The following is a 27,115-nucleotide window of genomic DNA, read 5'->3' as shown; positions in this document are numbered from 1 at the left end:
CATAGAAAACTGGCAAGCGGACTACCTTAGTTGTCAGATTCTGGACCAAGTGGGATGGTCACTACATCCGGATGTATTTCAGCTCCTTTGCCTAAGGTGGGCACGCCAGATGTGGATCTCCTGGCTTCTCGACTCAATCGAAAGGGACAGAGGTTTGTGGCCAGGTCAAAGGATCCCTGGACGGACTTGGCAGACGTGTTGGTGGCTCCATGGGGGCATTATCGGCTGATTTATGCCTTTCCCCAACTCAAACGTCTACCACATCTGCTTCGCAGAGTGGAGGCAAAGGGGATTTCTGGTGATTCTGATTGCCCCAGATTGGCCTCGGCGTCCGTGGTTACGCCAACATAGTACGAATGGTGGCGGATGTTCCTTGGCGACTGCCGATGCGAGGGGACCTTCTGTTGCAAGGCCCAATACTTCTTCATTCTGCTTTACCATCACTGGCTTTAACGGCATGGTGTCACGGTACTACTTACAGCGAACCCACAGGCGAGCTGGTGACACGGGATCCCCCAGGGCGTGGAATCTAAGAGTCAGCCAGTGTTCCGCCAGTGACCCTCTCACAAAGGTTTGGACTTAGCTGCGTGCTGACCCCAGGTCATGACCCCCGGGTTCACCCTGCTCGCTAGGTAAGTACCAGAAGACACTGAAGACAAGGGTGGATGGATGAAGCAAGGAAAGCCAGGTAGTGAGCCAAGGTCAGGGCGGGCTGCGGACAACGTAATCAGAACATGCCGGGTCGGTACACAGAAGATCGGTTCACGAGAAGTCAGGTAAAACAGCTTACACAGGGGAGCGTTAAAAACGTTACTCAAGCAATGGTAGCTAGGTAGGAAGGAATTTAAATAGAGAAGCACATGAGGGGCTGGACAGGAAGTAGCAGGAAGGAAACATATATCAGGCAACAGGTAAAGGGCGTCGACGCCCATAGCTGCAGAGTGCACAGAGCAGAACACCTGACAGTGGACAACAGATGCCAGCCGACCCACTGCAGTAAAGGTGAGACACAGATCAGCTCCGCAGCTGATCTGTGACACATGGCTGTTGAAAGCCAGGTGCTAAGGGACCGAGGTCTGTCAGATTTGGTATTCTCCACTATGCTGAGAGCACGGAAGTCATCTTCTCTGAAGATTTATCATCATACGTGGAAGGCCTACATCTCCATGTGTGAGGAGATGGGGTGGGGTCCGCGCACATACTCCATTTCCAGGATCCTGCTGTTTTTGCAGAGAGGAGTGGATCAGAAACTTGCCTTAAGCACCATTTAAGGGGCAGATATCAGATTTATCTTTCTTTTTTTCAGCGACCCTTGGCCACTCATTCATTGGTAAGTACGTTCAGGTGGTTCCACGTGTGGTCCCACCGGTTCGACCACCGCTGCCTCCATAGGAATTTGAATCTGGTGCTCTCAGTGCTTTAGAAACCGCCTTTTGAAAACATTAAGGAGACTCCTTTATTGACACTCTCTCAGAAAGTAGTCTTTCTAGTGCCAGTTACATCTGCCAGGAGAGTTTGAGTTGGCAGCCTTGTTATGCAAGTCTCCCTACTTGATCCTTCACAAGGATAAGGCGGTGCTGCGCCCACAGCCTTCGTTTCTTCCAAAGGTTGTTTCTACCTTTCATCTAAATGAAGACATTGTGCTTCCATCCTTATGTCCTCGCCCATCACATCCCAAAGCGGTTGCTTTGCATTCCTTGGATGTGGTCCGGGCTCTGCAGGTGTATCCATCTTCTACTGCTCCTTTTCAGTGGTCGCACTCGCTGTTTGTATTGGTGGCTGGCCAAAGAAGGACCTGGCAGTCTCGTCGGCAACCATTTTTCGGTGGGGATCAGACAGATTGTGGGTCAGCCTTATGCCATCAGGGGCTGGACGCTTCCCTTTCCTGTCACGGCACATTCTACCAGGCCAATTGGTGCCTCTTGGGCTTTCCGACATCAAGTGTTTGTTTCTCAAATGTGTAAGATGGCGACCTGGTCGTCCATTCACACTTTCACAAAATTTTACAAGGATGCTTGCTTTGGCCGCAAGGTTTTGCAAGCGGCTGTTGCAAGTTGCAACTCCTCTATTGAGGAGCTCTGATTGTTATGGGTGGAGTTATTTTCTTGCTGTTCCCACCCCTCGTTTTTTTTACACTGCTTGGGCACGTCCCTAAGGTGAAGATGCTGTGTCCGTCAGTGAATGAAAGAGAAAATAGGATTTTTGTACTTGCCGTAAAATCCTTTTCTCTGAAGTTCATTGATGAACACAGCACCCACCCCTCCTATTTATGTTTTGTACTGCTTTTAACGAACTGAGCTGCTTGATGCAGTGTGATGGGTCATAACCGGTAGCACTGCCCCCTGGGCGGTACTGTACAGTTTTGCTGTTTTAAAGATGATCTGCCTAGTCCTCTCCTAAAGGGGTGATATAACTCTAAGGTCAAGATGAAGAAGCTGTGTCCATCAATTAACTTCAGAGAAAAGCATTTTAAGGTGAGTATGAAGATCCTATTTTTTTGATCTATAGAATTATGGAGCTGTAAATTCCCACAGCCAGTTAATATTTATGTAGATATCACACAATCAGGAGGGTCTGTATATTTGACAATCGCTTCCTAGTTTTCTTGCCAACTGATTTTTACTCTGTTTCAAATTTGAATGTGAAAATTAGGTTCCCAGCCTCAGTACTCGGGTTCTCCCCAACAGGCCATGTTTTGGGAATTTACCATTGACTATGATTTAAAGCACCTATGAAAGGTAAAGAAAATCCTGAACATTTGCACTGTTGGGGAGTACCTAATGACTGCGGTTGGGAACCACTGCTTTAGTCAGTCAAATGCCAGAATTTCTTGTATGATAGGCCCTACTTTGCATCTTCACACCTTTAGCTATATGCACAACCTCCCGTATTGTAGGGCTGTTTTCACCACACTACCAATAGATGAGACTGTGCAAGCAAATTCTTCCTCAAGTTTCCAGACTTTGCCACATCCTGTTGAGAAGTGGAGCGTGCTGTAATTTTGGGTACTATAATTATAAAACATATTTTCTTTGTTCTGCTATGTTTACACAGGATACTGAAGCAATATGACCATGTCAATATTGTGAAACTCATTGGAGTATGTACACAGCGACAACCAATATATATTGTCATGGAACTTGTGCCGGGTAAGTTAAGTGTCTTTAAACTTATCCTCTTTGCTCCCTTTGAACTGTTAAATGTACCATTGAAAAGTGTTTTATGATGTCTGTTTGATAAGTGCAAAAAATAACCGTTAATCCTGTAAGAAAGCCAGAGCTGTGCAGTAAGCTTAAATCTTCGTTAATGTGATCAGCTCTGCCTAGCTCACGTACTTTTAACCACAGAACACACTATGTTGCGTGAATGAGGAGGGAAAGGTATTCCCTTGTAGCATATGAAAACAGCAGGGCTGACATCTTGCAATATTTGTCCAGTTAAGGCACAGTTTGGTCAGTTCACAACAGGGAAACTTATGGTTAGTGTTTGGCTGAAGCCTTTTATTAATCAACTGTGTTTACTCTTTTTAAATCCTAATGACAACAGAAACTACCCAAATGATCCTGATCAAAAGTTTACATACCCTGGTGATTTTGGCCTGATAACATGCACACAAGTTGACACAAAGGAGTTTGAATGGCTATTAAAGGTAACCATCTTCACCTGTGATCTGTTTGCTTGTAATTAGTGTGTGTATTTATAAAAGGTCAATGAATTTCTGGACTCCTGACAGACCCTTGGATCTTTTATCCAGTGCTGCACTGATGTTTCTGGATTCTTAGTCATGGGGAAAGCAAGAAGAATGGGGACATGGGAAAAGAATTGTCAAAGGATTTGCAGAAAACGGTAGTTAAACTGTATAAGACAGGACAGGCATATAGAAAGCGATCCAAGGAATTGAGAATGCCAATCAGCAGTGCTCAAAATCGAATCAAGAAGTAGAAAATGAGGGGTTCTGTTGAAACCAAGCCACGGTCAGATAGACCAACTAAAATTTCAGCCACAACTGCCAGGAAAATAGTTTGGGATGCAAAGGAAAAACTCACAAATAGCTTGTGAAATACAGGTCTCTATGAAAACATGTGGTGAATATAAAGCTCCGCTACACGGGATCGAAATCGGGTCGCACGAATTAAGAACCTCCCTCTTTGCTGACGATGTCTTGATATTCTCCGCCAACCCTTCAACAGACATGCCCACGATTAAATTCTTATTTGACCGTTTCAGACAGTGCTCGGGACTGCGTATTAATTACTCCAAGAGCGAAATACTCCCCCTGGGATCCCTTCCACCCCCGACATGGGCAAACCACTCCATTTTCAAAGTAGCCAGAACCCATATCACGTACTTGGGCATTAAGATAGGGAGGCTCCCCTCATCTCTCTATCACCTGAACTACCCCCCCCCTCTTTGCCAAACTTATACAGGAATTAGACAACTGGATGGATCTGCCTCTTTCGCTCTTGGGAAGGTGTCACCTGGTAAAAATGGTCAGCTTTGCACGCCTCCTGTATCCCCTTCAGACGATACCCTTACTCCTTAGACATAAGGATACAAAACTTTTAAACTCAGCAATCTCTAAATTCCTGTGGCGAGGCAAAAGACCCCGCATAGCCTTCTCTAAACTTCACCTTCCCAGGAGCGAAGGGGGTATTAGCCTTCCCAATCTTAGAATGTATAACCTAGCATGTCTTTTGAGGGTAGGTCTAGACTGGATATCCCAAAAATCCCGCTGCTCTAATTACCCACTGGAAGCTGCAATGACCCATCCTTACTCCCTAGCTGCTCTTCTCCATTGCAAATGGAAACAATTAGATCCGTCATTGCAACACAACCTTTTACTGAGAGACACGGCTATTGCCTGGAGAGAAACACGGAAGAGCCTTAAGCTGTCCCCCTTCATTTCTAGACATCTCCCGATACAAGGCAACCCGCACTTTACCCCAGGGTTGGACCGCCAACCCTATGAAACATGGCGTCAACAGGGCCTCGACACCTTCTTCTCCTTATGTGACCCGGACTCTGGTCGAGCACTTCCCTTCCACCGGCTAGCTGTCAAGTTCTCCTTACCGGATTCCTCCGCTTTTCACCATGGCCAATGCCTCAGCTTCTTGCAGAAAACTTGCAGAGCGGAACATGCAAGATTCCAATCCTCTTTCATCGAAGTACTTCTCCACAAAGACTCTTATGGCATCTCTGATATTTACAAACCTCTACTACTGAATACTACACCCTCTCTGGAATCTTCCTCGGTCTCTAACTGGGCCAAAGATTTCCCAAGTACCGATATTGTGGATAAGATCCTACACGGACTCCAAACAGTCTATAATTTGGTACCAAATGAAACTTGGAGGGAAACCCAACTAAAAATTGTACATCGAGCACACATACCTTTTCTACATTCCTCACCTTCGTGTCAATCTGCTGCTTCTTTGTGCCCTCTATGCCAGCATCCAAGACCCTCCCTTACCCACCGCTATTGGTCTTGCCTGGTCATCTCCTCATTCTGGGATGGAATTTTGGCTTTTATTTTCAAGATAACACTCCTGAAACTCCCCAAGGACCCGCTACTCCTTATCTTTGGGTATTGGGACCCCAAACTACTCCCCTGGTCGGCTACCCCCACACCTCTGGGCAAGGAGTGGGCCTTGCTCTGCTTGTTACTCGCTAGGAGAACCATCCTAGCCAACTGGACAACCACGACTAAACCCTCTGTTCCACAAGTAGACAGAGAACTTATGCATCTCCTCTTCCGGGACAAATTGAATACTAGCTTTCTCAACGCCAAAGCCAAACTACGTTTTCACAACAGATGGGGCTTCTATATGGCATCTAAACTCACCCCACAGGAACGAGCCCACCTTGAGGACCACTCCTTCATCCATAAGGGACACGCGCCAACGGCGATAATCGCTGCAACCTGAAACCGTACCAAGCGGGTCTCTGTGCTCCTGACTCTCTCTCCCCCCACACGGGGACTCTTCACCTTCTATGGACAGCCGGGCTCTGTGCAGCACCTCTCCCCCCCCCCCCACTATGCAATGAACTGCACCTGCTACTGACCAATCCCCCCCCACGGTTATTTTATTTCATATTTATTTTATTTCATATTCAGTATATACTTTATTTTATCCTGTAGTTCGCTTTTATAAAACACACCAGGTTACCTTCTGACCTCCAGATCCATCCAGTTGAAGCTTCCCCTTCTCCCTTCTTCGGGGAGAATGGTTAGTCTTCCCTTAAGCTATGTACACACTGTTTAGTTACTACCAAACCCTAAGCTGTATGATTGTTTTCACTCGATCTTTCTATTTCAATGAGAAAATTTTCGCCTCTGTATTATGTACAATTTGTTCTATGCCTTTTTCAATAAAATTTTATTAAAAAAAAAAAAAAAAACATGTGGTGTGGATGTTTCAAGATGCAATAAGGAGGCACTTGAAGATAGATGGGCTGCATGGTTAACTCGCCAGAAGAAAGCCATTACTACGCAAATGCCACAAAGCATCCCACTTACAATAGGCCAAACAGCACAGAGACCAGCCTCAAACCTTCTGGCGCAAAGTCACTTGGCGTGATGAGACCAAAATTTAGCTTTTAGGCCACAACCATAAACGCTTCATTTGGAGAGGAGTCAACAGGACCTATGATAAACGGTACACCATTCCCTCTGTTAAACACGGATGTGGATCGCTGATGTTTTGGGGATGGCACAGGAAATTTGGTCAAAATTGGCAAGATGAATGCAGTATGTTATCAAAAAATACTGGAGGAACATTTGCATTCATCAACCAGGAAGCTGCGCACGGGACTTACTTGAGCATTCCAACATGACAATAATCCAAAACACAAGGCCAAGTTTACCTGTTATTGGCTACAGCAGAATAAAGTGAAGGTTCTGAAGTGGCCATCTCAGTATCCTGGGGAGATCTCAAATGTGCAGTTCATGCAAAACAGCCCAAGAATTTACATGAACTGGAGGCCTTTTGGCAAAAGGAATGGGCAGTTTTGCCATCTGAGAAGATAAAGAGTCACATCCACAAACACCACAAAGAATTCATGCTGTCATTGATGTTAAAGGGGGCAATACACGGTATTAAGAACTGAGGTATGTAAACTTTTGATCAGGGTCATTTTGGTATTTTCTGTTATGATTTAAAAAGGGTAAACAGTTTATTTAATTATAAATGGCTTCAGCTAAACACTAACCATGAGTGAAAGAAAAGTTTTTGTGTTATTCATATTCCCTGAAAAAATGGCAAAGAAATCATAAATTCTGCTAGGGTATGTAAACTTATGAGCACAACTGTATGAAGTAGCCACTTAAGTGCCTCATGTGAACAATTTTCCTGTAACTAAGGCTGTTTAAAACCATTGCGGAATGAATGCGGGTTTCCCCGCATCCATTTCGCATGACATGAGATTGTAACCCAGTTCACATATCTCCAGGGCGGTTGCAGAGTGGCTTACACAGGAGTCCTGTGTATCTTTGGCTCCATTTTAGTGCTGAATTCAGACAAAGATTCAGCCCTGATTTGTCCCTGAAACAGAGAGCAGGGACGCACCGGACCCCTAAAGCGATCTGCGGCCGTCTGCAGTGTGAACCCAGCCTAAAACTTGACTGGCAGCATTTGATATTTGACCCTAAAGAGCAGCGAAAGAGCTGAACCCATGAATGGTATAATTGAGTTTGGGAACTGAGAACATTTTATAGGTAACAGAAACATTGTGCAATTGCTCTAGTTGACACTGGATCTTTAGAGCCCTTTCACACTGGGGCCGCCCATGCATTTCGCTTTAGCGGCGCTTTACCACTGTTTAAGCAGCGCTTTTGCTTTTCTTTTTCGACCACTAGTGGGACATTTTTAACCCCAAAAAGGTTGTTAAAAACTCCCCTGTTGTGGCGCTTCCGAAGCGCTACCCATTCATTGCAATAGGCAAGGGTGACTTTTTTTTCTAATGTCCCACAAGTGCACCGCCTGGGTGTGAAAGCACCCAGTGCCAAACACCCACTTTATGCATGGTATCATTCAAACATAGAGTAATGCAAGCCATGATTCACGCTAAAATAGAGGCGACCGTACTAGATAAAGTTCCCATGTTCGAATCATTATGGCTTCCTTGTATTGAACACTACTTACCACATGGTCTAGACCAATCTCTTATATTCTCATAAAACAACTAATCAAACATATATCTTAACCCCTATGTTACATGTAGAATTTATTAACATACCATTTTCTTTCGGAGTGGTCTCCTCCCTCCACAACTCTTATATATGCTTCCCCCACCCTTGCTTTCCCCACACCCTCTCCTTTTACTATATATAGATGTACAAGCTAAATTAATCAGTTATGTATTTCCTTATGTTATTACTATAGAGGAGATTTTAGGGATGGTTTAACCCTTTCATGACTAAGCCTATTTTTGGAATTTGGTGTTTACAAGTTAAAATCCATATTTTTTGCTAGAAAATTACTTGGAACCCCCAAACATTATATATATTTTTTTAGCAGAGGCTCTAGAGAATAAAACGGCGATTGTTGCAATATTTTATGTCACACGGTATTTGCGCAGCAGTGTTTTAAACGCAACTTTTTGGGAAAAGGGACACTTTCATGAATAAAAAAAAAAAAAACAGTAAAATTAGCCCAATTTTTTTGCGTAATGTGAAAGATAATGTTACGCCGAGTAAATAGATACCAAACATGTCACACTTTATAATTGCGCGCACTTGTAGATTGACGACAAAGTACGGTACCTAAAAATCTCAATAGGCGACGCTTTAAATTTTTTTTACGGTTACCAGGTTAGCGTTACAGAGGAGGTCTACTGCTAGAATTATTGCTCTCGCTCTGACTATCGCGGCGATACCTCACATGTGTGATTTGAACACCGTTTACATACGCGGGCGCGACTTCCGTATGCTTTTTCTTTGCTTCGCGAGCTCGCGGGGACGGCGGCGCTTTGAATTTTTTTTTTACATTTTTTTACTTATTTTATTTATTTTAAAATGACTAAATTGTTTTAAAAAAAAAAAAAAAAAATTTGATCACTTTTATTGCTGTCACAAGGAATGTAAACATCCCTTGTGACAGTAATAGGTGGTGACAGGTCCTCTTTATGGAGGGATCGGGGGTCTAAAAGACCCCCCACCCCTCCTTTACACTTCAATGTATTCAGATCGCCGAAAACGGCGATTCTGAATACCGGATATTTATTTAAAACCGGCGCCATTGGCAGCCGAGTAAACGGGAAGTGACGTCATGACGTCGCTTCCGTGTTTACGATGAGGAGACTGGAACGAAGCCGATTACGGCTTCGTTCCAGTTCCTCCGCAGCAGCCGGAGCCGACGGATCTCTGATCGGTGCTCCCGATCGAGCGGGAGCACCGGTAACAGCGGCGAGAGGCGGCGGGAGGGGGGACGTCCCCTCCCGCTCCTCCGGCATAACAGCCGAGCGGCTTTTAGCCGCATCGGTTGTTATGGCTGGAAAGCCAATCGCCCGCTGTAAAAAACGGTACCGGGATGATGCCTGCAGGTGCGGGCATCATCCCGGTATACCCCCCGGAAGCCGAGTACGCAGATCTGCGTACGCTCGGCGGGAAGGGGTTAATTAAGTATCTTTTATTCAGGGAATAACCAAGCCACATGGTTGGATATTGGCCCTGAATTATCTACTTACCTCTCTATACCTTCCTGGTAACAACCTTTTTTTTACCCTATATTATACCAAATCTCCTCCAACCCTAAACTTTGAAAGTACGATTTTTACTATGCATCTAATACAGTTATTAAACATTATACATGCGTATCTTTAGCTAAAATGTGTTAAACTAATATATCCCAAATTAAATTACTATTATTATAGTATTCACCTCCTGTTAATATACTGAGAAGCCTTATTTCACACTTTTATACATTCTACTTAACTATAAATCTATTGTATGACTCTTTTTATTGCATTATATTCAATAAAATATTTGAAAAGAAGAAAGCACCCTTTGCAATGAATGGGGGACAGGTTACAGGTGCTTTGCAGTCGCTATTTCTAGAGCTAAAACGCCTAAAAACAGCCTAAGTGTGAGAGGGGTCTTAGTCTTTAACCATGGGTTATATGCAGCTACAGTGAGGGAAAAAGTATTTGATCCCCTGCTGATTTTGTCCATTTGCTCACTGACCAAGAAATAAAAACATTTTAGTGGTAGGTTTATTTTAATAGTGAGAGACAGAATAACATAAAAAAAAATCCAGAAAAACACATTTCAAAAAAGTCATAAATTGATTTGCACTTTAATGACTGAAATAAGTATTTGACCCATTCGCAAAACATGCCTTAGTACTTGGTGGCAAAACCCTTGTTGCCAAACAGAGGTCTGATGTTTCTTGTAGGTTGCCACCAGGTTTGCACACATCTCAGGAGGGATTTTGTCTCACTTCTCTTTGCAGATCCTCTCATTAAGGTTTCGAGCCTGACGTTTGGTAACTCAAACTTTCAGCTCCCTCCACATATTTTCTATGGGATTAAGGACTGGAAACTGGCTAGGCCACTCCAGGACTATAATGTGCTTCTTCTTTAGCCACTCCTTTGTTGCCTTGGCTGTATGTTTTAAGTCATTGTCATGCGACCCATCCACGACCCATTTTTCATGCCCTGGCTGAGGGAAGGAGGTTCTCCCCCAAGATTTGATGGTACATGGACCCCTCCATCGTCTCTTTTGATGCAGTGAAATTGTCCTGTCCCTTTAGCAGAAAAACACCTCCAAAGCATAATGTTTCCACCTCCATGTTTGATGGTGAGGATGGTGTTCTTGGGGTCATAGGCAGCTTTCCTCCTCCTACTCTTCCTTCTCCTCCAATTATGATGAATTGAGTTGGTGCCAAAGAGCTTGATTTTGGTCTCATCTAACCACAACACTTTCACCCAGTTCTCTTCTGAATCATTCAGATGTTCATTAGCAAACTTCAGATGGGCCTGAACATGTGCTTTCTTGTGTGTTACCAATTGTTTCCTTGGTGACTATGGTCCCAGCTGTCTTGAGACAGACCAGATTCTCCCGTGTAGTTCTGGGCTGATTCCTCACCGACCCTTTAAGCTCTGCGAGGTGAGCCTGTCTGGATATTTTTGTTCTGTCTCTCACTATTAAAATAAACATACTACAATTATAGACTGATCATTTCTTTGTCAGGGGGCAAACATACAAAATCAGCAGGGGATCAAATACTTTTTTTCCCCTCACTGTACCTTCCGGTATTTAAAAATGGCAAAAATAAAATCTGAATGCACAGCCCCTATATAACCCCTCCCACTCCAAGCAAGCCTCAGTTTTCTGCTAGAACTCTTAAAGTGGTGTTCCACAGAAAAAAAAAAATCATTAAAATTCCTAAAAAAAAAAAAATAAATTGGGGAAAAAAAAATGTAAATCACCTCTAAATGCCTGTTGCTAAGGGGTACCTTGTAGTCTGCCTCTTTCAGTGCCTGGGCTGTTGACATCACTTCCCCTCGGCACAGGAAGGGCTCAGCTCTGCCCCCTCCCTCCTGTCAGTCATCTGGGACATGTGACAGGTCCCAGATGACTGCGCGGCCCATCATTTCGCGTGGCACCACTCGCGCATGCAAATTGGGTGCCAGGCTGTGAAGCCACACCTGGGTGCCCACAGTTGTGATGCCGGCACCGGTGAACGGAGGGGGGATGAGCGGGGCTTTGATCCCCCCGCATCGCTGGACCCTGGAACAGGTAAGTGTTTGATTATTAAAAGTCAGCAGCTGCAGTATTTGTAGCTGCTGACTTTGAATTATTATTATTATTTTTTTTATTGAACCTCTTCTTTAAAGCGGGAGTCCACCGCTTTTTTTTTTTTTTAAAAGCCAGCAGCTACAAATACTGCAGCTGCTGACTTTTAAATAGTGACACTTACCTGTCCAGCGCGCCCGCGATGTCGGCACCCGAAGCCGATCGCTCGCTCGGCTGCCGGGTCCCGCCGCCATCTTGGGTATGGGAATCAGGAAATGGAGCCTTTCGGCTTCATTTCCCGGTTCCCTACTGCGCATGCGCGAGCCGCGCGGCGCAATCCAGACGGTCCCCGCTGCCTCTGGGAGCTGTGTGTTTCCCAGCAGGCAGCGGGGCACTTGCTGAAGGGGGCGGGCGCTTGCGGAACGGGGCATAACGTACGCCCCGTTCCGCAGAGAGCTAGCCCGGAAGTGGGTGCAGTTACCTGGATTATCCAGGTAACTGCACCCCCCTCCCCCCTGAAAGGTGGCGATTGTGGCGCCGGAGGGGGGGGGGGATTCCGATGAGCGGAGGTCCATTTTAGGGTGGACCTCCGCTTTAAGTGAGGGGCGTCAGAGCAACTGCGTTTTCTTTCTGCAGCTTGCAGATAAGTTGACACCTTGGCTAAGCCTTGTGGGGAGTGGATAGGATTTTATCCCCCTCCTGGAGAACATGCAGAGTCGGCCTGTAATGTTTCAGGCACTGCATCCTGTGTGGACATTCACCTGAGCATGTGGTGGATAGTAGAGTTGTCCCGATACCACTTTTTTTTTTTTAAGACCGAGTACAAGTACCGATAATTTTTTTTTTTTTTTTCAAGTACTCACCAAACCGGATTACCAATACTTTTTTTTTTTTTTTATGTCATGTGACAGTGGCACGTGTGTTATTAGCTTTTGTTTTTACAATTTATTTTCTTATTTTTTTTAGAATTCTTTCTTTTTTTTAAGGGGGGAAGTGGACAGTGTCAGTGTTTTATTTTTTACAATTCATTTCTTATTTATTGCAATTCTTTTTTATTATTATTAGCCCTGTTGGGGGACTTTGGTAAGATATAAGATATCAGGGGTCTTGGACCCCTGAAATCTTCCCTTTGAGACAGGGACAGGGAGAGGGACTGAGGACACTTGTTTTCCAGTCCCCTTCTCACCTGCACTGAAAATGAATGGAGAGGAGACAAAGACTCCTCTTTGTTCATAAACTGAAGCATTGTAAACGCAGGTTACGTTGTTTCAGTTATGTGAATGGACAGAGTCAGTTACTACTGGTTCCTACCTCCACTCTCCATCCTGAAAGATTGAGGGGGCAGAGGAGGAGAACAGAGGGGGACTGGAGGAGGATACAGGGACAGTCAGCAGTGATTGCATCGCCTTTGGGGGCAGTTACAAGCACAGATCACCACTGTGTAGATTTCACTAAAGCAGCTTGGGTGGGGGGGGGGGAGCAGAGAAAAGGCTGTCAGGCTTTATTGAAATCTATAGAGGGTGATCGGTGCTTGTAACTCACCCTCCGCACCGATCACCCTGACTGTCCAGGTATCGGGTGAAGCATCGGAGCATTTGCCCGAGTACAAATAATCAGGCAAATGCTCGGTATCTGTACCAATACTAGTATCGCTATCGGGACAACCCTTGTGAATAATGTGGATTTAGCCACAGAGTGCTATACAGGTCCAATGATATGATCTACCAGCAGGTAAGCCCTGTTCATGAAAACCCCTTCTGGGGTATTAAGAAAAAGCTAAGCACATCAACACAGGATGGTACTGCGGGTGTACAAAGATAACAAAGCACCACATCCTATCGTAGTGAGCAATTGAGAAAAAATAGAACTGGAAAAATTGACTTTATATACCACTGACAAAAGATATACATTTTATTAAGCACCACATAAATATAAAAACAGAAGATAAAAGAACAGTAATTGAGAAAACACATAATAGTCAAATATATCTCCAAGACAGCCGTCTACATTAGGGGTGCACTGGTGCCAACACCAAGTATTGTCATGACCTGCTAATTACAAAATATGAATTGGAGCTCAAAGCTGACATGACAATACTTGGGTTTATCACCAGTACACGCCTAATGTAGACAGTTGTCTTGGTGACATATATTCGACTATTGTGTGTTTTTTAAATTACTGTGTTTTTTTTTTTTTATTCTGTTTTTACATTTATGTGGTGTGTTTAGTAAAATGTATGTCTTTTATCAGTGGTGCCTATAAAGTAAATTTTTCCAGTTCTATTTGTTCTCAATTTTTCCATTCAGAGGTATGTCCATTGTGGAGAGCAAAGCCAAGGTTGTGGCTGGACCCTATATACCGTATTTGCCGGTGTATAAGGCGACTGGGCGTATAAGACGACCCCCTATTTTTCAAGTGAAAACATAGGTTTTGGGCAATACTCGCGGTATAAGACTACCCCCCTTCTGAGGCAACACCATTTAAAAAAAACATTAGAACCATTAAAAAACACAAAGCAAGAATGCCAACTACTCATCCGCCATGCTGTGATATGTCATAAAGTAAATCAAACAATAATAACACAAACAGAGATCTATTGAATGCCTCAACTATGGAAAGTAGAATTTTTCACTAACCAAACCTATACTACTTTTGGGTTACATTCTATGGGAATTGTCCACCAAAATGCATTTAATAAACCCCCTGTCATATGTCCCAGATTTACCTGTCCCTCTTGGGTGCCTGGGACCTCAAAGGCAAACAGCAGGATGTATAGTAGTAGGAGATCAGTGAATGGATTTACCCAGGGAAGTATGGTGAGCGGTGTATTATTTTAATGAATACAACGCCTGCTTGGATTAGCAGAGGCTGTAGCATCATCAGCCCTTGTCTGTCTGTCTGTCTCTCTCTCTCTCTCTCTCTCTCTCTCTCTCTCTCTCTCTCTCTCTCTCTGTCTCTCTGTCTCTCTGTCTCTCTGTCTCTCTGTCTCTCTGTCTCTGTCTCTCTCTCTCTCTCTCTCTCTCTCAATCCGAGCAGGCTACTCTATGTAGCCTGCTCAGATTGACAGAGGTTGTTACTCCAATCCAAGCAGGCTCTGTATATATTAATAGAATACATCGCTCGCCGGGATTGGCTCAGACATTTGGGGGCTGACATCCATCGGGCAGCATTGTATACCCGGCGTATAAGACGACCCCCAATTTTTGGGCATTTTTTTTAAGTGTAAAAGGTAGTCTTATACGCCAGAAAATACAGTACATCCTGTCCAGAGTTAAAGGACATCTGCCACAGTAAGTTAAAGGGCCTTTTCTCTTTCGTTCATCGACGGCTCCAGTAATCTTGACCGTAGGGTTTTTACGCCACCTTCAGGAGAGGACTAGGCAGAACATGTAATACATGTGAAAAACAGAACTTTACAGTTCTGCCCAGGGGGCGGTCCCTCTGGTAATAACCCCTCAGCCTGCTTCCTGCAGCTCAGTTTTTTTTTCTGCCTAGTGAAGGAGAAGGACCTAGGCTCCTTGCCAGGACCATTGGTCTTGGGTATTTTTTTCTGTTTTTGTCTTTTTGCGCAAGATTTTTAGATCCTGTGATCTGCTATCAACAGCCGGCTGGGTGACGGACTTTATAATATAGATCCTTGTAGTCTCCCCAGCCTGGCCAGTGAGCATGTTCAGACCCTAGCTATGCGCTGGGTCGGCCACAACATGCCCCTCATGCTCCAGGGGCACACATATGACCAGGGGCACACATATGACCAGACTACAGATGTCCTTGTCACAGTGTGCCGTGGCCAGCAGCCACCCTGTAATGCTCGGGTGTGGGTCTTTGATGGGATGTCCCCAGCTCGTCCGGATGGTAAGTACAGATCTTCCTGCCTCTGTGGGACAGAGAAGCTGGGCATTCCCTGGGAGGTCGATTAGGGGGTCCCTCTCCTCCCTCTCTTCTATCCTTCACGAAGGCCCTTTTTCCAGCTAAAGAAAAACAGGCCCAAAGTATGATGTGGCCACCACCATGCTTCACGGTGGTTATGCTGTTGTTTTGCTGATGTGCAGTGTTGTTTTTGTACCAAACATTTCTTTTGGAATTATGACCAAAAAGTTCAACCTTGGTTTCATCAGACCAGGACACATTTTCCCACATGCTTTTAGGAGATGTTGGATATGTTTTTGCAAAATTCTAGCCAGGCTTGGATGTTTTTCTTGGTAAGAAAAAGCTTCCGTCTTGCCACTCTACCAGCCCAGACATATGAAGAATATGGGAGCTTGTTGTCACATGTGCCACACAACAAGTGCTTGCCAGATATTCCTGCAGCCCCTTTAATATTGCTGTAGGGCAGCCTCCTTAACCAGTTTTCTTCTCTTCTTTTCATCAGTTTTGGAGGGAGGTCCAGTTCTTTTGTAATGTCAATGTTATGCCATATTTTCTCCACTCGATGTTGACTGTCTTCACTGTTCCATGGTATATCTAATGCCTTGGAATGTCTTTTGTACCCTTCTTCTGACTGATGCCTTTTAACAATCAGATCCTCTGATGCTTTGGGAGCTAGCTGCGGCCCATGGCTTTTGCTGTAGAATGCGACTAAGAAAATGTCAGGAAAGACCTACCAGAACAACTAGACTTTATTTGTTGTTAATTAGAGGGACTTTAAATGACAAGTGTGTACGGACTCCTATTTAACATGAGTTTAAATGTGATTGCCTAATTCTGAACACAGCCACATTCCCAGTTATAAGAGGATGTGCACACTTATGCAACCACAATATTTTATTTTTTTATTTTTACTTGCTTTGCAGGGAAACAAATACCGACACATCCCTGCTGATAGGACAGCACACTGTTTACATTCACAGGGCTCTGTCCTGTCATCCTCTTTACTAATCAGCAAATCCCGACCGGCATTCATTAGACCAGAACCCACTGATCAGATTGACTGATCACAGTTTACCTGGAAGAGCTGGATCACGTATTGGATACGTGATCCAGCACAGGAGAGCTACTCTGCCTCTGTATTCCTACGTGAGACAGTCGGCAAGTGGTTAAGAGGATCCTGATGTAGTGTTACAGGAGGCTGCGGAAGATTTCTCTCCCACAGGTTCCTTTACATCTAATGTTATGATTTTATCCAAGTGCAGCTATGTTCACTGCTGTTGTACTCAAAAGCCTCGGCATAGCCTCACCTGGTTCTCCCCCGTCTCATTATTATTACTATACAAGATTTATATAGCACCAATAGTTTGCACAGTGCTTTACAACACAAAGGCAGACTATAAGTGCAATTCAGTACAGGAGAAATCGGAGGGCCCTGTCTATCATGCCACTTTGAATACTTGGAGATCTTCTTTAAAAAACAAAACAAAAATGTCACTCATTCACAAGTAAATAGAATAAGCCATTTGTGAGGATTCAACAACTATTGCTCAACTCTATCCAGTGGAAAAAGAGCTCAATAAAAAAGTGTCTGTTCTAGTAAAATACCCTACAGTCTCTGCCCTGAACAAACATACTACTGAGTCTGTAGAAGATGTTCCTTCATTTAATTTCCTTAATTTAATTAGTCTGTTGACAGAAAATCTTAGTTTTTTAGATAGTTCTTTAACCTTGCAGGCCCATTTCTGCAATTGGTTATTGCTGCTAATTCTGTTTGCTAGACTGCAGCTAATTGGATTAGGGCAGTCAGCAACCAACAGGTTCCTGTGTTCAGGACCAAACCTCTGTCTTCTGTCTTAATCTTTTGTGTTAGAATAAGTCATGACACCAATCTCCAGACTGACTTTCATTTCTGTCCATATGTGCACAATCTTACTGCTAAAATCCTGGTCTGCCCCAAAATAGAGCAAGAGAAGAAATCCCTGATTCTCACTGCATCAAAATGACACAGAAGAACCTGGTAGACAGAACAACTCAAAGGAAGTGATCCCTGGCCTCTTCCAAACAGGTCAAACCTTCTTTCTCATGGCCCTCTCTGTTCAATCCTGCTTCTTAACCACTGGCTTTAATGGCATGGCACTTGAAATTAAGGTCTCGAGGGACAGGTGTATCTTTGACTGTCATTACCACAATGTTCAAAGCTAGAAGGGTCAGCTACAGAAAAATGTACTATCATATCTGGCAATCTGCCTTGTGTTAGCACAGGTACTTTAACCACTGGGCACTTAAACACCCTTAATAACCAGACCAATTTTCAGCTTTCGGTGCTCTCACATTTTGAATGACTATTACTCAGTCATGCAATACTGTACCCATATGACATTTTTTGTCCTTTTTTCACACAAATAGAGCTTTCTTTTGGTGGTATTTAAAGCGAGAGTCCGCCGGGAGTTCCGACGTTTTTTTTTTTTTAAAGCCAGCAGCTACAAATACTGCAGCTGCTGACTTTTAAAATAATGACACTTACCCGCCCAGTGCGCCCGCGATGTCGGCACCCGAAGCCGATCTCTCGATCGTCTCTCGGGTGCTGCCGCCGCCATCTTGTGTATGGGAATCAGGAAGTGGAGCCTTTCGGCTTCATTTCCCGGTTCCCTACTGCGCATGCGCGAGTCGCGCTGCGCAATAGGGATGGTCCCCGCTGTCTCTGGGATCCGTGTGTTTCCCAGCAGGCAGCGGGGGACTTTCGGAAAGGGGCGTAGATTCTGCGGAAAGGGGCGTACCTTCTGCAGAATCTACGCCGGAAGTGGGTGCAGATACCTGTACTGTACAGGTACCTGCACCCCCCTGAAAGGTGCCAATTGTGGCGCCGGAGGGGGGGGGGATTCCAATGAGCGGAAGGTCCACTTTAGGGTGGACCTCCGCTTTAATCACCTCTGGGTTTTTTATTTTTTGTGCTATAAAAGAAAAAAGACCGAAAATTCAGAAAACAAAAAAAAAAGAATTTTTCTTCATTTCTGTTATAAAATTTAGCAGATTAGTAATTTTTCTTTATAAATTTTGGCCAAAATTTATACCACTACATATCTTTGGTAAAAATAAGTACAAATTGGTGGATATTATTTGGTCTTTGTGAAAGTTAGAGTCCACAAGCTACTGTGCCAATATCTGAAAATTGATCACACCTGAAGTACTGACGGCCTATTTCAATTCTTGAGACCCAGACATGCTATAAAAGTACAAATACCCCCCAAATGATCCCTTTTTGGAAAGAAGACATTCCAAGGTATTTAGTAAGAGGCATAATGAGTTTTTTGAAGTTGTCATTTTTTCCACACAATTCTTTGCAAAATCAAGATTTTTTTTAACTTTTTTTTTTTCACAAAATTGTCATATTATCAGTTTATTTCTCACACACAGCATATGCATGCCACAAATTACACCCCAAAACACATTCTGCTATTACTCCCGAGTATGGCAATACCACATGTGTGAAACTTTTACACAGCATTTCTCTCCTACATGTAAAAAAAATCATTTATTTGCTAAAAAAATTACATAGAACCCAAAAACATTATATATATATATATTTTTACAAACACCCTGGAGAATACAATGGTGGTCATTGCAACTTTTTATCTCGCATGTTATTTGCGCAGCAATTTTTCAAACGCGTTTTTTTGTGAAAAAAGGTTTTGTGCTTAAAAAAAGAACAAAACATTAAAGTTAGCCCAATTTTTGCATAATGTGAAAGATGAAGTTACGCCGAGTAAATGGATACCTAACATGTCACTCTTCAAAATTGTAAACGCTTATGGAATGGCGCCAAACGTCGCTACTTAAAAATCCCTATAGGCGACGCTTTAAATTTTTTTACTGGTTACATGTTTTGAGTTACAGAGGAGGTCTAGGGCAAAAATTATTGCTCTCGCTCTAACGTTCGCAGCGATACCTCACATGTGTAGTTTGAACACCGTTTTCATATGTGGGTGGGACTTGCGTATGCGTTCGCTTCTGCATGCGAGCACATGGGGACAGGGGCGCTTTATTTTTTTATTTTTTTTATTCACTTTACTTTATTTTAGTTTGACATTTTTTTTTTACCCAAAAATAGATTTTTTTGATCACTTTTATTCCTATTACAGGGAATGTAAACATCTCTTGTAATAGGAATATGGCATGACAGGTCCTCTTTACAGTGAGGTATGGGGTCAATAAGACCCAACATCTCACCTGTAAGCTGGGAAGCCTGAAATAAAAAAAGATTCTGTCTTTGATCGTATTGGCGAGTCGGTAGAAGCACCAGAGGGCGGTGGGAGGGGGGGGGCAGCGTCTATGGCTGGGTATTGCAGGGTATCTCCGAGTATGGCAGGGTATCGCCGAGTATGGCAGGGTATCGCCGAGTATGGCAGAGTATCGCAGAGTATGGCAGAGTATCGCCGAGTATGGCAGGGTATCGCCGAGTATTGGCTCGTATTGGCAGGGTATTGAGGGGTTAAATTCGGTGAGCAGCGATGTGGGCACTGCAGATGCAGCCCACAGCGCTGCTGACACTGATCTCTTCCCCCTCCGCTGTACCGATCAGTACAGAGGGGAGGGAGGAACCGGCGTCATAACATGATGCCGGTTTGTTTACAAGTGATCACGCCGTCATTTGACGGAGCAATCGCGTGGTAAACGGCCCCGATGAGCTGCCGTTTACCGTGATCCGTGAGGCGCCGGGTCCTGTGGACCCTGCGGTCACGGATGCTCTCGAGTGCGCGCCCCAGGGGGCGCACGAGCGGAATTCTGGGAGGACATCATATGATGGCCTCTCAGAGTTAAACAACCGCCCTGTAGCTGTCATTCGGCTATGGGCCGGTGGTTAATGCGACTCTATGCCTTGCTCTTTGGCTTTTCTACAATTGAGGCTTTGCCAGAATTGGGCCTTAAAGCTAATTTTCACCCTAAAGTGTTGGGTTGACCTTCCCCCTCCCTCTCTTACAAATCATTTTTTTTAAAACCACTTTATTTGTGCTGCAAAGCAGCACTCCTACCGGAAGAATTTTTTGCCACCCCCTCGCTTGTGCTCAGATGTGCCACAGGAGTGGTGTATCCTTGTGGCGCATCTTTGTATGTGCCACGTCCCCCAGGTGTCTGCACACGTGGGGGGTTTCCTGTAAATCTGCAAGTCTGAAAACATCCCTGTGTTGCACGGTAAAACATGCACAGATTTGCTGACATGCTCTGCTGGGACCAGAAGGCTGAGCAGATTCCCTTGGGAACATCTACGCATGTGCTGGTATGCTGGCGCCCAAGGTAGGGCCAGGGCCACCATACTAGGTGGACTGAAATTCTGCTTTAAGTACTGTTAAGGGACAGGTTTTGGCCAGGTCCGTTTTTTTTAAACGATGGCTTTGTTTTTCCTTTGTAACCACCGTGTTTCAAGATGTTTCTTGGATTAGTTCTAAGTCTGTGGTTCTGCGGCTCCACTCCAGCAATAGCCTAGGACATGCACCACAGGTTTATGTAGTGGTGGTAGCTTTAAGTCAGTCAGGTGGAGTTAAATATTACAATATTGTTCTATTTTATTATAGTGTCACACTGCCTAGTATTTGGTGACCTGTTGTTCGAAAGTGAATTGGTTTATTTCCTGAATAGAAACCTTGTCTGAAAATGTTTGTAGCTATTGATGGATTTCTGCCATGGTTGCTCCTAAATGCTGATTTAATTTGGGCTGTAAATGAAATAAGTTTCTCTCTAGTCGGGGAAAAATATAGGATTCTATGGCTCCCCAAAGCTGACAGGAAGTAAGCAAGGCCATCATCAGAAGCATCTGCTTGCCAAAGTGGTAATGTAGTGTGTGGCCCATCCTCAGGGTTAACAGACCAGAGGTATAAGTGCCTGAATGCTGAAGCTGCTTGATTTCTGGGTTGCTCTCTGGTATAGCACCAGTTTCTGTGGCCTTGGTAGAGGAAGCTAGAGGTGGTTTGAGATTCAGAGTACTGGCCCAGGGCTGACCTGACCTGCTTCCCAAACATGGGCATGTTTTCAGTGCTATGAGAGTCCACGGAGGTCAGATATTACAATTGCCATTTTCAGGCCAAACCCCCACAGTTGCTTTAGTTCTCAACCCACACAAAAAGGTGTGTGAGAGAGTAAGTGCTAACAAACAGGTGCACACTATCCCCATGTATGTTTAACCACTGGGCACTTAAACCCACTTCCTAACCAGACCAATTTTCACCTTTCAGTGCTTTCACATTTTCAATGACAATTAGTCGGGCAGCATTGTACCTGTTATTTGATTAAAGTGCTTAACTGTATTACACTATTGGAGGCTTCCATTATTATTTTCCCGCAAGGTACATATATATGTGATTTGGTGAGAAGGGATCAAGATATATGGGCTTCGCAAGTCTGATGGTTTACAGTGGGAATCCATCTAGAGGATATAAAGCTCTTTTAGCCAAACACGTGAGTGTGAGGCTTATCAGCTGGTGAGTGTATCCACAACGGGGGTTTCACTGTCACAGATGGTGTGGTGAAGGAGCAAATAATTTATTTTGACACTGGTTATCACCTTTCATGTGGACTTTATTATATGGATCCTATTTATTTGGACTGATATATTTTTTATTTATTGGTTCACTGATTTTGATGTATTTGAAATTTTTACATTTTGATCATTTCTGTTTTCACTTGGTATATTTTTCACAATTTATTTTCACTGGAATATTCGGTGGTTAATCAGTGTTTTTTATATATTTAAGTATACATATATGGGTATATACTTTTTATTTTAGGTATATATATTTCTTGTGAGATATTTATACACACATATTTGCACGTGTAGCACTTTATATATATATATATATATATATATATATATATATATATATATGTATATACTTACGGGTGTGGATGTGAGTGCTATTTTTGTTTTTGTTTTAGGCGATCGCCCCCCCCCCCCTCCCCCCGGTGCCGGCGGCGGTCGGAATCCGTTCAGGAGCGATCCGGGATGAGGGGGCGGCCATTCATTCATGGCCACCCCCTCGCGGTCGCTCCTGACGAATGGAAGTGCAGCATGACATCACTTCCTCTCCTGTAATGTAAACACAGGCAGAGGAAGTGATGTAATCTCTCCTCCGTGTCGGTATTTTTCGTTCCGGCACCGAGGAGAGAGGATCGGTGAGTTGCACCAACACTACACTACACAGTAGAACATGCCAGGCACACTCTCACCCCCCGATCACCCCCCCAATCACCCCTGCAACCCCAGTCACAGTGACACCAATTGCATTTTTTTTTTTTATTGCATTGGTGTCATTTGTGACTGTAATAACTGTTAGGGCAGTTAGGGTTAGCCCCCTTTAGTTCTAGGGTACCCCCCCAATAAAGGTTTAACCCCGTGATCACCCCCGTCGCCAGTGTCACTAAGGCTGGGTTCACATTGCAGCGGTTTATGAGAACGGATGTGATTCGCACCGCACTGCAGTGCAAATCACATCCGATCTCTGTGCGATGCGAGTTCAGCCATACAGATAGTATGGCTGAATTCACATAGCACCCGCCGCAAACTCGCACAGGACCCTTTCTTTGGTCCGCAGCAGAATCGGATCGCATGGGTGTTCACACCATGCGATCCGATTCCTGTCCGAGTTTGCAGATCGCACTGCGATATGCGAACTAATCTGGGGGTGTCATTAACATTTCACTGACACTCCCAGCAGTTCGCATAGGGCAGTGTGATGCGGGAACCCGCCGCGGATTCGTGGCGTTCCCGCATCGCTCCAGTGTGAACCCAGCCTAATAAGCGATCGTTTTTCTGATCGCTGTATTAGTGTCACAGGTGACGCTAGTTAGGCAGGTAGGTATTTAGATTCGCCGCAGCTTTTTATAGCGCCAGGGACCCCCATATACTACCGCATAAAGCCCCCTGATTGCCCCCTAGTTAACCCTTTCACCAGTGATCACCATATAACTGTTACAGGTGACGCTGGTTGGTTAGTTATTTTTTTTATAGTTTCAGGGAACCCGCCATTTATTACCTAATAAAGGTTTAACCCCCTGATCACCCGGCGGGTGATATAAGTTTGAGGGTCAGATAAGGTCTGCGTCGCCCCAGGCAGCGTCAGGTTAGTGCCAGTACCGCTAACACCCACGCACAAAGCATACACCTCCCTTAGTAATATAGTATCTGATCAGATCTATATTAGCGTCGCCAGCAGTTTAGGTTTCCCAAAACGCATTGTTAGCGGGATCAGCCCAGATACCTGCTAGCACCTGCGTTTAGCCCCTCCACCAAGCCCAGACCAGCCCACCCAAGTGCAGTATCGATCGATCCCTGTCACTTACAAAACACAACACGCATAACTGCAGTGTTCGCAGAGTCAGGCCTGATCCCTGCGATCGCTAACAGTTTTTTTTGTAGCGTTTTGATACAGTCGCAGACAGCCTAGGTGCTTTTTTACCTGTGAGTCTCACTAGTGTACCCCTAAATTTAAGGGTGTCTATTTTCCAAAATGGGGTCATTTGGGGGGGGGGGTTTGTGCCATCTTGGCATTTTATGGCCTTCAAAACTGCGATAGGTAGTGAGGGGTAAAATCAAAAATGTACACCCTTAGAAATCCTGAAGGCAGTGCTTGGTTTTCGGGGCCCCGTACGCGGCTAGGCTCCCAAAAAATCCCACACATGTGGTATCCCCGTACTCAGGAGAAGCAGCAGAATTTATTTTGGGGTGTCATTTCACGTATGCCCATGGCATGTGTGAGCAATATATAATTTAGTGACAACTTTGTGAAAAAAAAAGAAAAAAAAAGTTTGTAATATTCCCGCAACTTGTGGCAAAATATAAAACATTCCATGGACTCAACATGCCTCTCAGCAAATAGCTTGGGGTGTCTACTTTCTAAAATGGGGTCATTTGTGGGGGTTTTGTGCCATCTTGGCATTTTATGGCCTTCAAAACTGTAATAGGTAGTAAGGAGTGAAGTCAAAAATTTACGCCCTTAGAAAGCCTGAAGGCGGTGCTTGGTTTTCGGGGTCCCGTACGCGACTAGGCTCCCAAAAAGTCCCACATATGTGGTATCCCCGTACTCAGGAGAAGCAGCAGCATTTATTTTGGGGTGTCATTTCACATATGCCCATAGCATGTGTGAGCAATATATCATTTAGTGACAACTTTGTGAAAAAAAAAAAAAGTTTGTAATTTTCCCGCAACTTGTGGCAAAATATAAAATATTCCATGGACTCAACATGCCTCTCAGCAAATAGCTTGGGGTGTCTACTTTCTAAAATGGGGTCATTTGTGGGGGTTTTGTGCCATCTTCGCATTTTATGGCCTTCAAAACTGTAATAGGTAGTAAGGAGTGAAGTCAAAAATTTACGCCCTTAGAAAGCCTGAAGGTGGTGCTTGGTTTTCGGGGCCCCGTACGTGGCTAGGCTTCCAAAAAGTCGACCACATGTGGTATCCCCGTACTCAGGAGAAGCAGCAGAATGCATTTTGGGGTACAATTCCACATATAACCATGGCATGTGTGAGCAATATATCATTTAGTGACAACTTTGTGTAAAAAAAAAAAATATATATTTTTTTTGTCATTCAATCGCTTGAGGCAAAAAAATAAAATATTCAATGGGCTCAACATGCCTCTTATCAATTTCCTTAGGGTGTCTACTTTCCAAAAAGGGGTCATTTGGGGGGGTTTTGTACTGCCCTGCCATTTTAGCACCTCAAGAAATGAGATAGGCAGTCATAAACTAAAAGCTGCGTAAATTCCAGAAAACGTACCTTAGTTTGTAGATGTGACAACTTTTGCGCAAACCAATTGATATACAGTTATTGACTTTTTTTTTACCAAAGACATGTGGCTGAATACATTTTGGCCTAAATGTATGACTAAAATTGAGTTTATTGGATTTTTCTAATAACAAAAAGTAGAAAATATCATTTTTTTTTCAAAATTTGCGGTCTTTTTACGTTTATATCGCAAAAAATAAAAATCGCAGAGTCAGTCAAATACCTTTAAAAGAAAGCTCTATTTGTGGGAAGAAAAGGACGCAAATTTTGTTTGGGTACAACATTGCATGACCGCGCAATTACCAGTTAAAGCAGCGCAGTGCCAAATTGTAAAAAGACCTCTGGTCATTGACTAGCAAAATGGTCCGGTCTGAAAGTGGTTAAAGGATTATTTCACCTTTAGTAACTTGTCACACCCTTATTCAGGGTGTAACATGTTACTAATTCAGCAGCTTCCCACCGCTATCCCCTGCATTATCCCATGGCGCTTTGACACTGGGTGTTCTGTTCTCAGCTCCTGCAGCTGCAGAGTCTTCACTCCTTTTCTTCAATCATAGAGCACTTTGTACTATGTGAACCCATTCACAAAATACAAAGTCTTCTATGAATAAGCAGCAAAGAGGAGGGGCAAGCAGAGCGGTTGTTGTATAGGAAGACAGAGTGTCTCCTGTCAAAGCGTTGGCAGTTTAGCGATTGCTGTAGTCCTAGCACTCAGTAAATTAAAGAGGTGAAGGTGGCATGCGTTTTGTTGTACTTAACGCCTACCAAGTCAACAGATTTTAGAAAGTGACTGTGAATTCCTAGAGCTCAGGTTTATTTATTCATTGTGAATTAATTTTGGTATTGTATCTATACTTTAAAGCTTAACTCTTAACTCTCTAAACTAACATTTGCTGAGAAAAAAACATTCCCCTCTGGGTGATTTTTGTACATTGCAAGGATTATAACACTTTGTTGCAGATTCCTACCTTTTGTTATTCTGAAGAAATCTCTATTTGTTCCTCTGTGTCTTTGTTCTGAGTGGGTCTAATGGCAGTGGTTTCATAATTATTAACCACTTAATCCCCGGACCATTTTGCTGGCCAAAGACCACAGAACTTTTTGCGATTCGGCACTGCGTCGCTTTAACTGACAATTGTGCGGTCGTGTGACGTGCCTCCCAAACAAAATTGATGTCCTTTTTTTCCCCCACAAATAGAGCTTTCTTTTGGTGGTATTTAATCACCCCTGTGTTTTTTTTTTTTTTTGCACTATAAACAAAAGAGCGTCAATTTTGAAAAAAACGCATTATTTTTTACATTTTGCCATAATAAAATATCCCCCAGAAATATATTTTAAAAAAACGTTTTTTCCCCCTCAGTTTAGGCCAATACGTATTCTTCTACATATTTTGGTAAAAAAAATCACAATAAGCGATTGATTGGTTTGCGCAAAAGTTATAGCGTTTAAAAAATAGGGTCGTTTCATGGCGTTTTTATTAATAATTTTTTTTATACTAGTAATGGCGGCGATCAGCAATTTTTATATTGACTGTGACATTATGGCAGACACATCGGACATTTTTGGGATCATTGTCATTTATACAGCAATCATTGCTATATAAATGCAGTGATTACCATGTAAATGACACTGGCAGTGAATGGGTTAACCACTAGGTGGTAGTGTAAGGGTTAAAGCGGAGGTTCACACAAAAATTGAACCTCCTCTTTTCGGAACCCTCCCCCCCTCCGGTGTCA

At 43.8% G+C, this 27,115-nt stretch overlaps 1 protein-coding gene across 4 annotated transcripts in view; it reads left to right on the top strand.

The window, feature by feature from the left end:
* FER (FER tyrosine kinase) overlaps positions 1 to 27,115 on the top strand; it is a 491,045-nt gene that overhangs the window by 326,820 nt on the left and 137,110 nt on the right. For all 4 annotated transcript variants that reach the window (XM_077462310.1, XM_077462308.1, XM_077462309.1 and 1 more), the window contains one exon: positions 3,055 to 3,149. In XM_077462310.1, the coding sequence (XP_077318436.1) occupies positions 3,055 to 3,149 (95 nt within the window). The remainder of the gene's footprint in view (positions 1 to 3,054; positions 3,150 to 27,115) is intronic.

This window comes from Lithobates pipiens, unplaced genomic scaffold (assembly GCF_037356315.1).
Source record: "Lithobates pipiens isolate NorthernLeopardFrog02 unplaced genomic scaffold, aLitPip1_a1.2 Scaffold_3, whole genome shotgun sequence".
Classification (NCBI taxonomy): Eukaryota; Metazoa; Chordata; class Amphibia; order Anura; family Ranidae; genus Lithobates; species Lithobates pipiens.
This window is presented reverse-complemented; position numbering and strand designations above follow the sequence as displayed.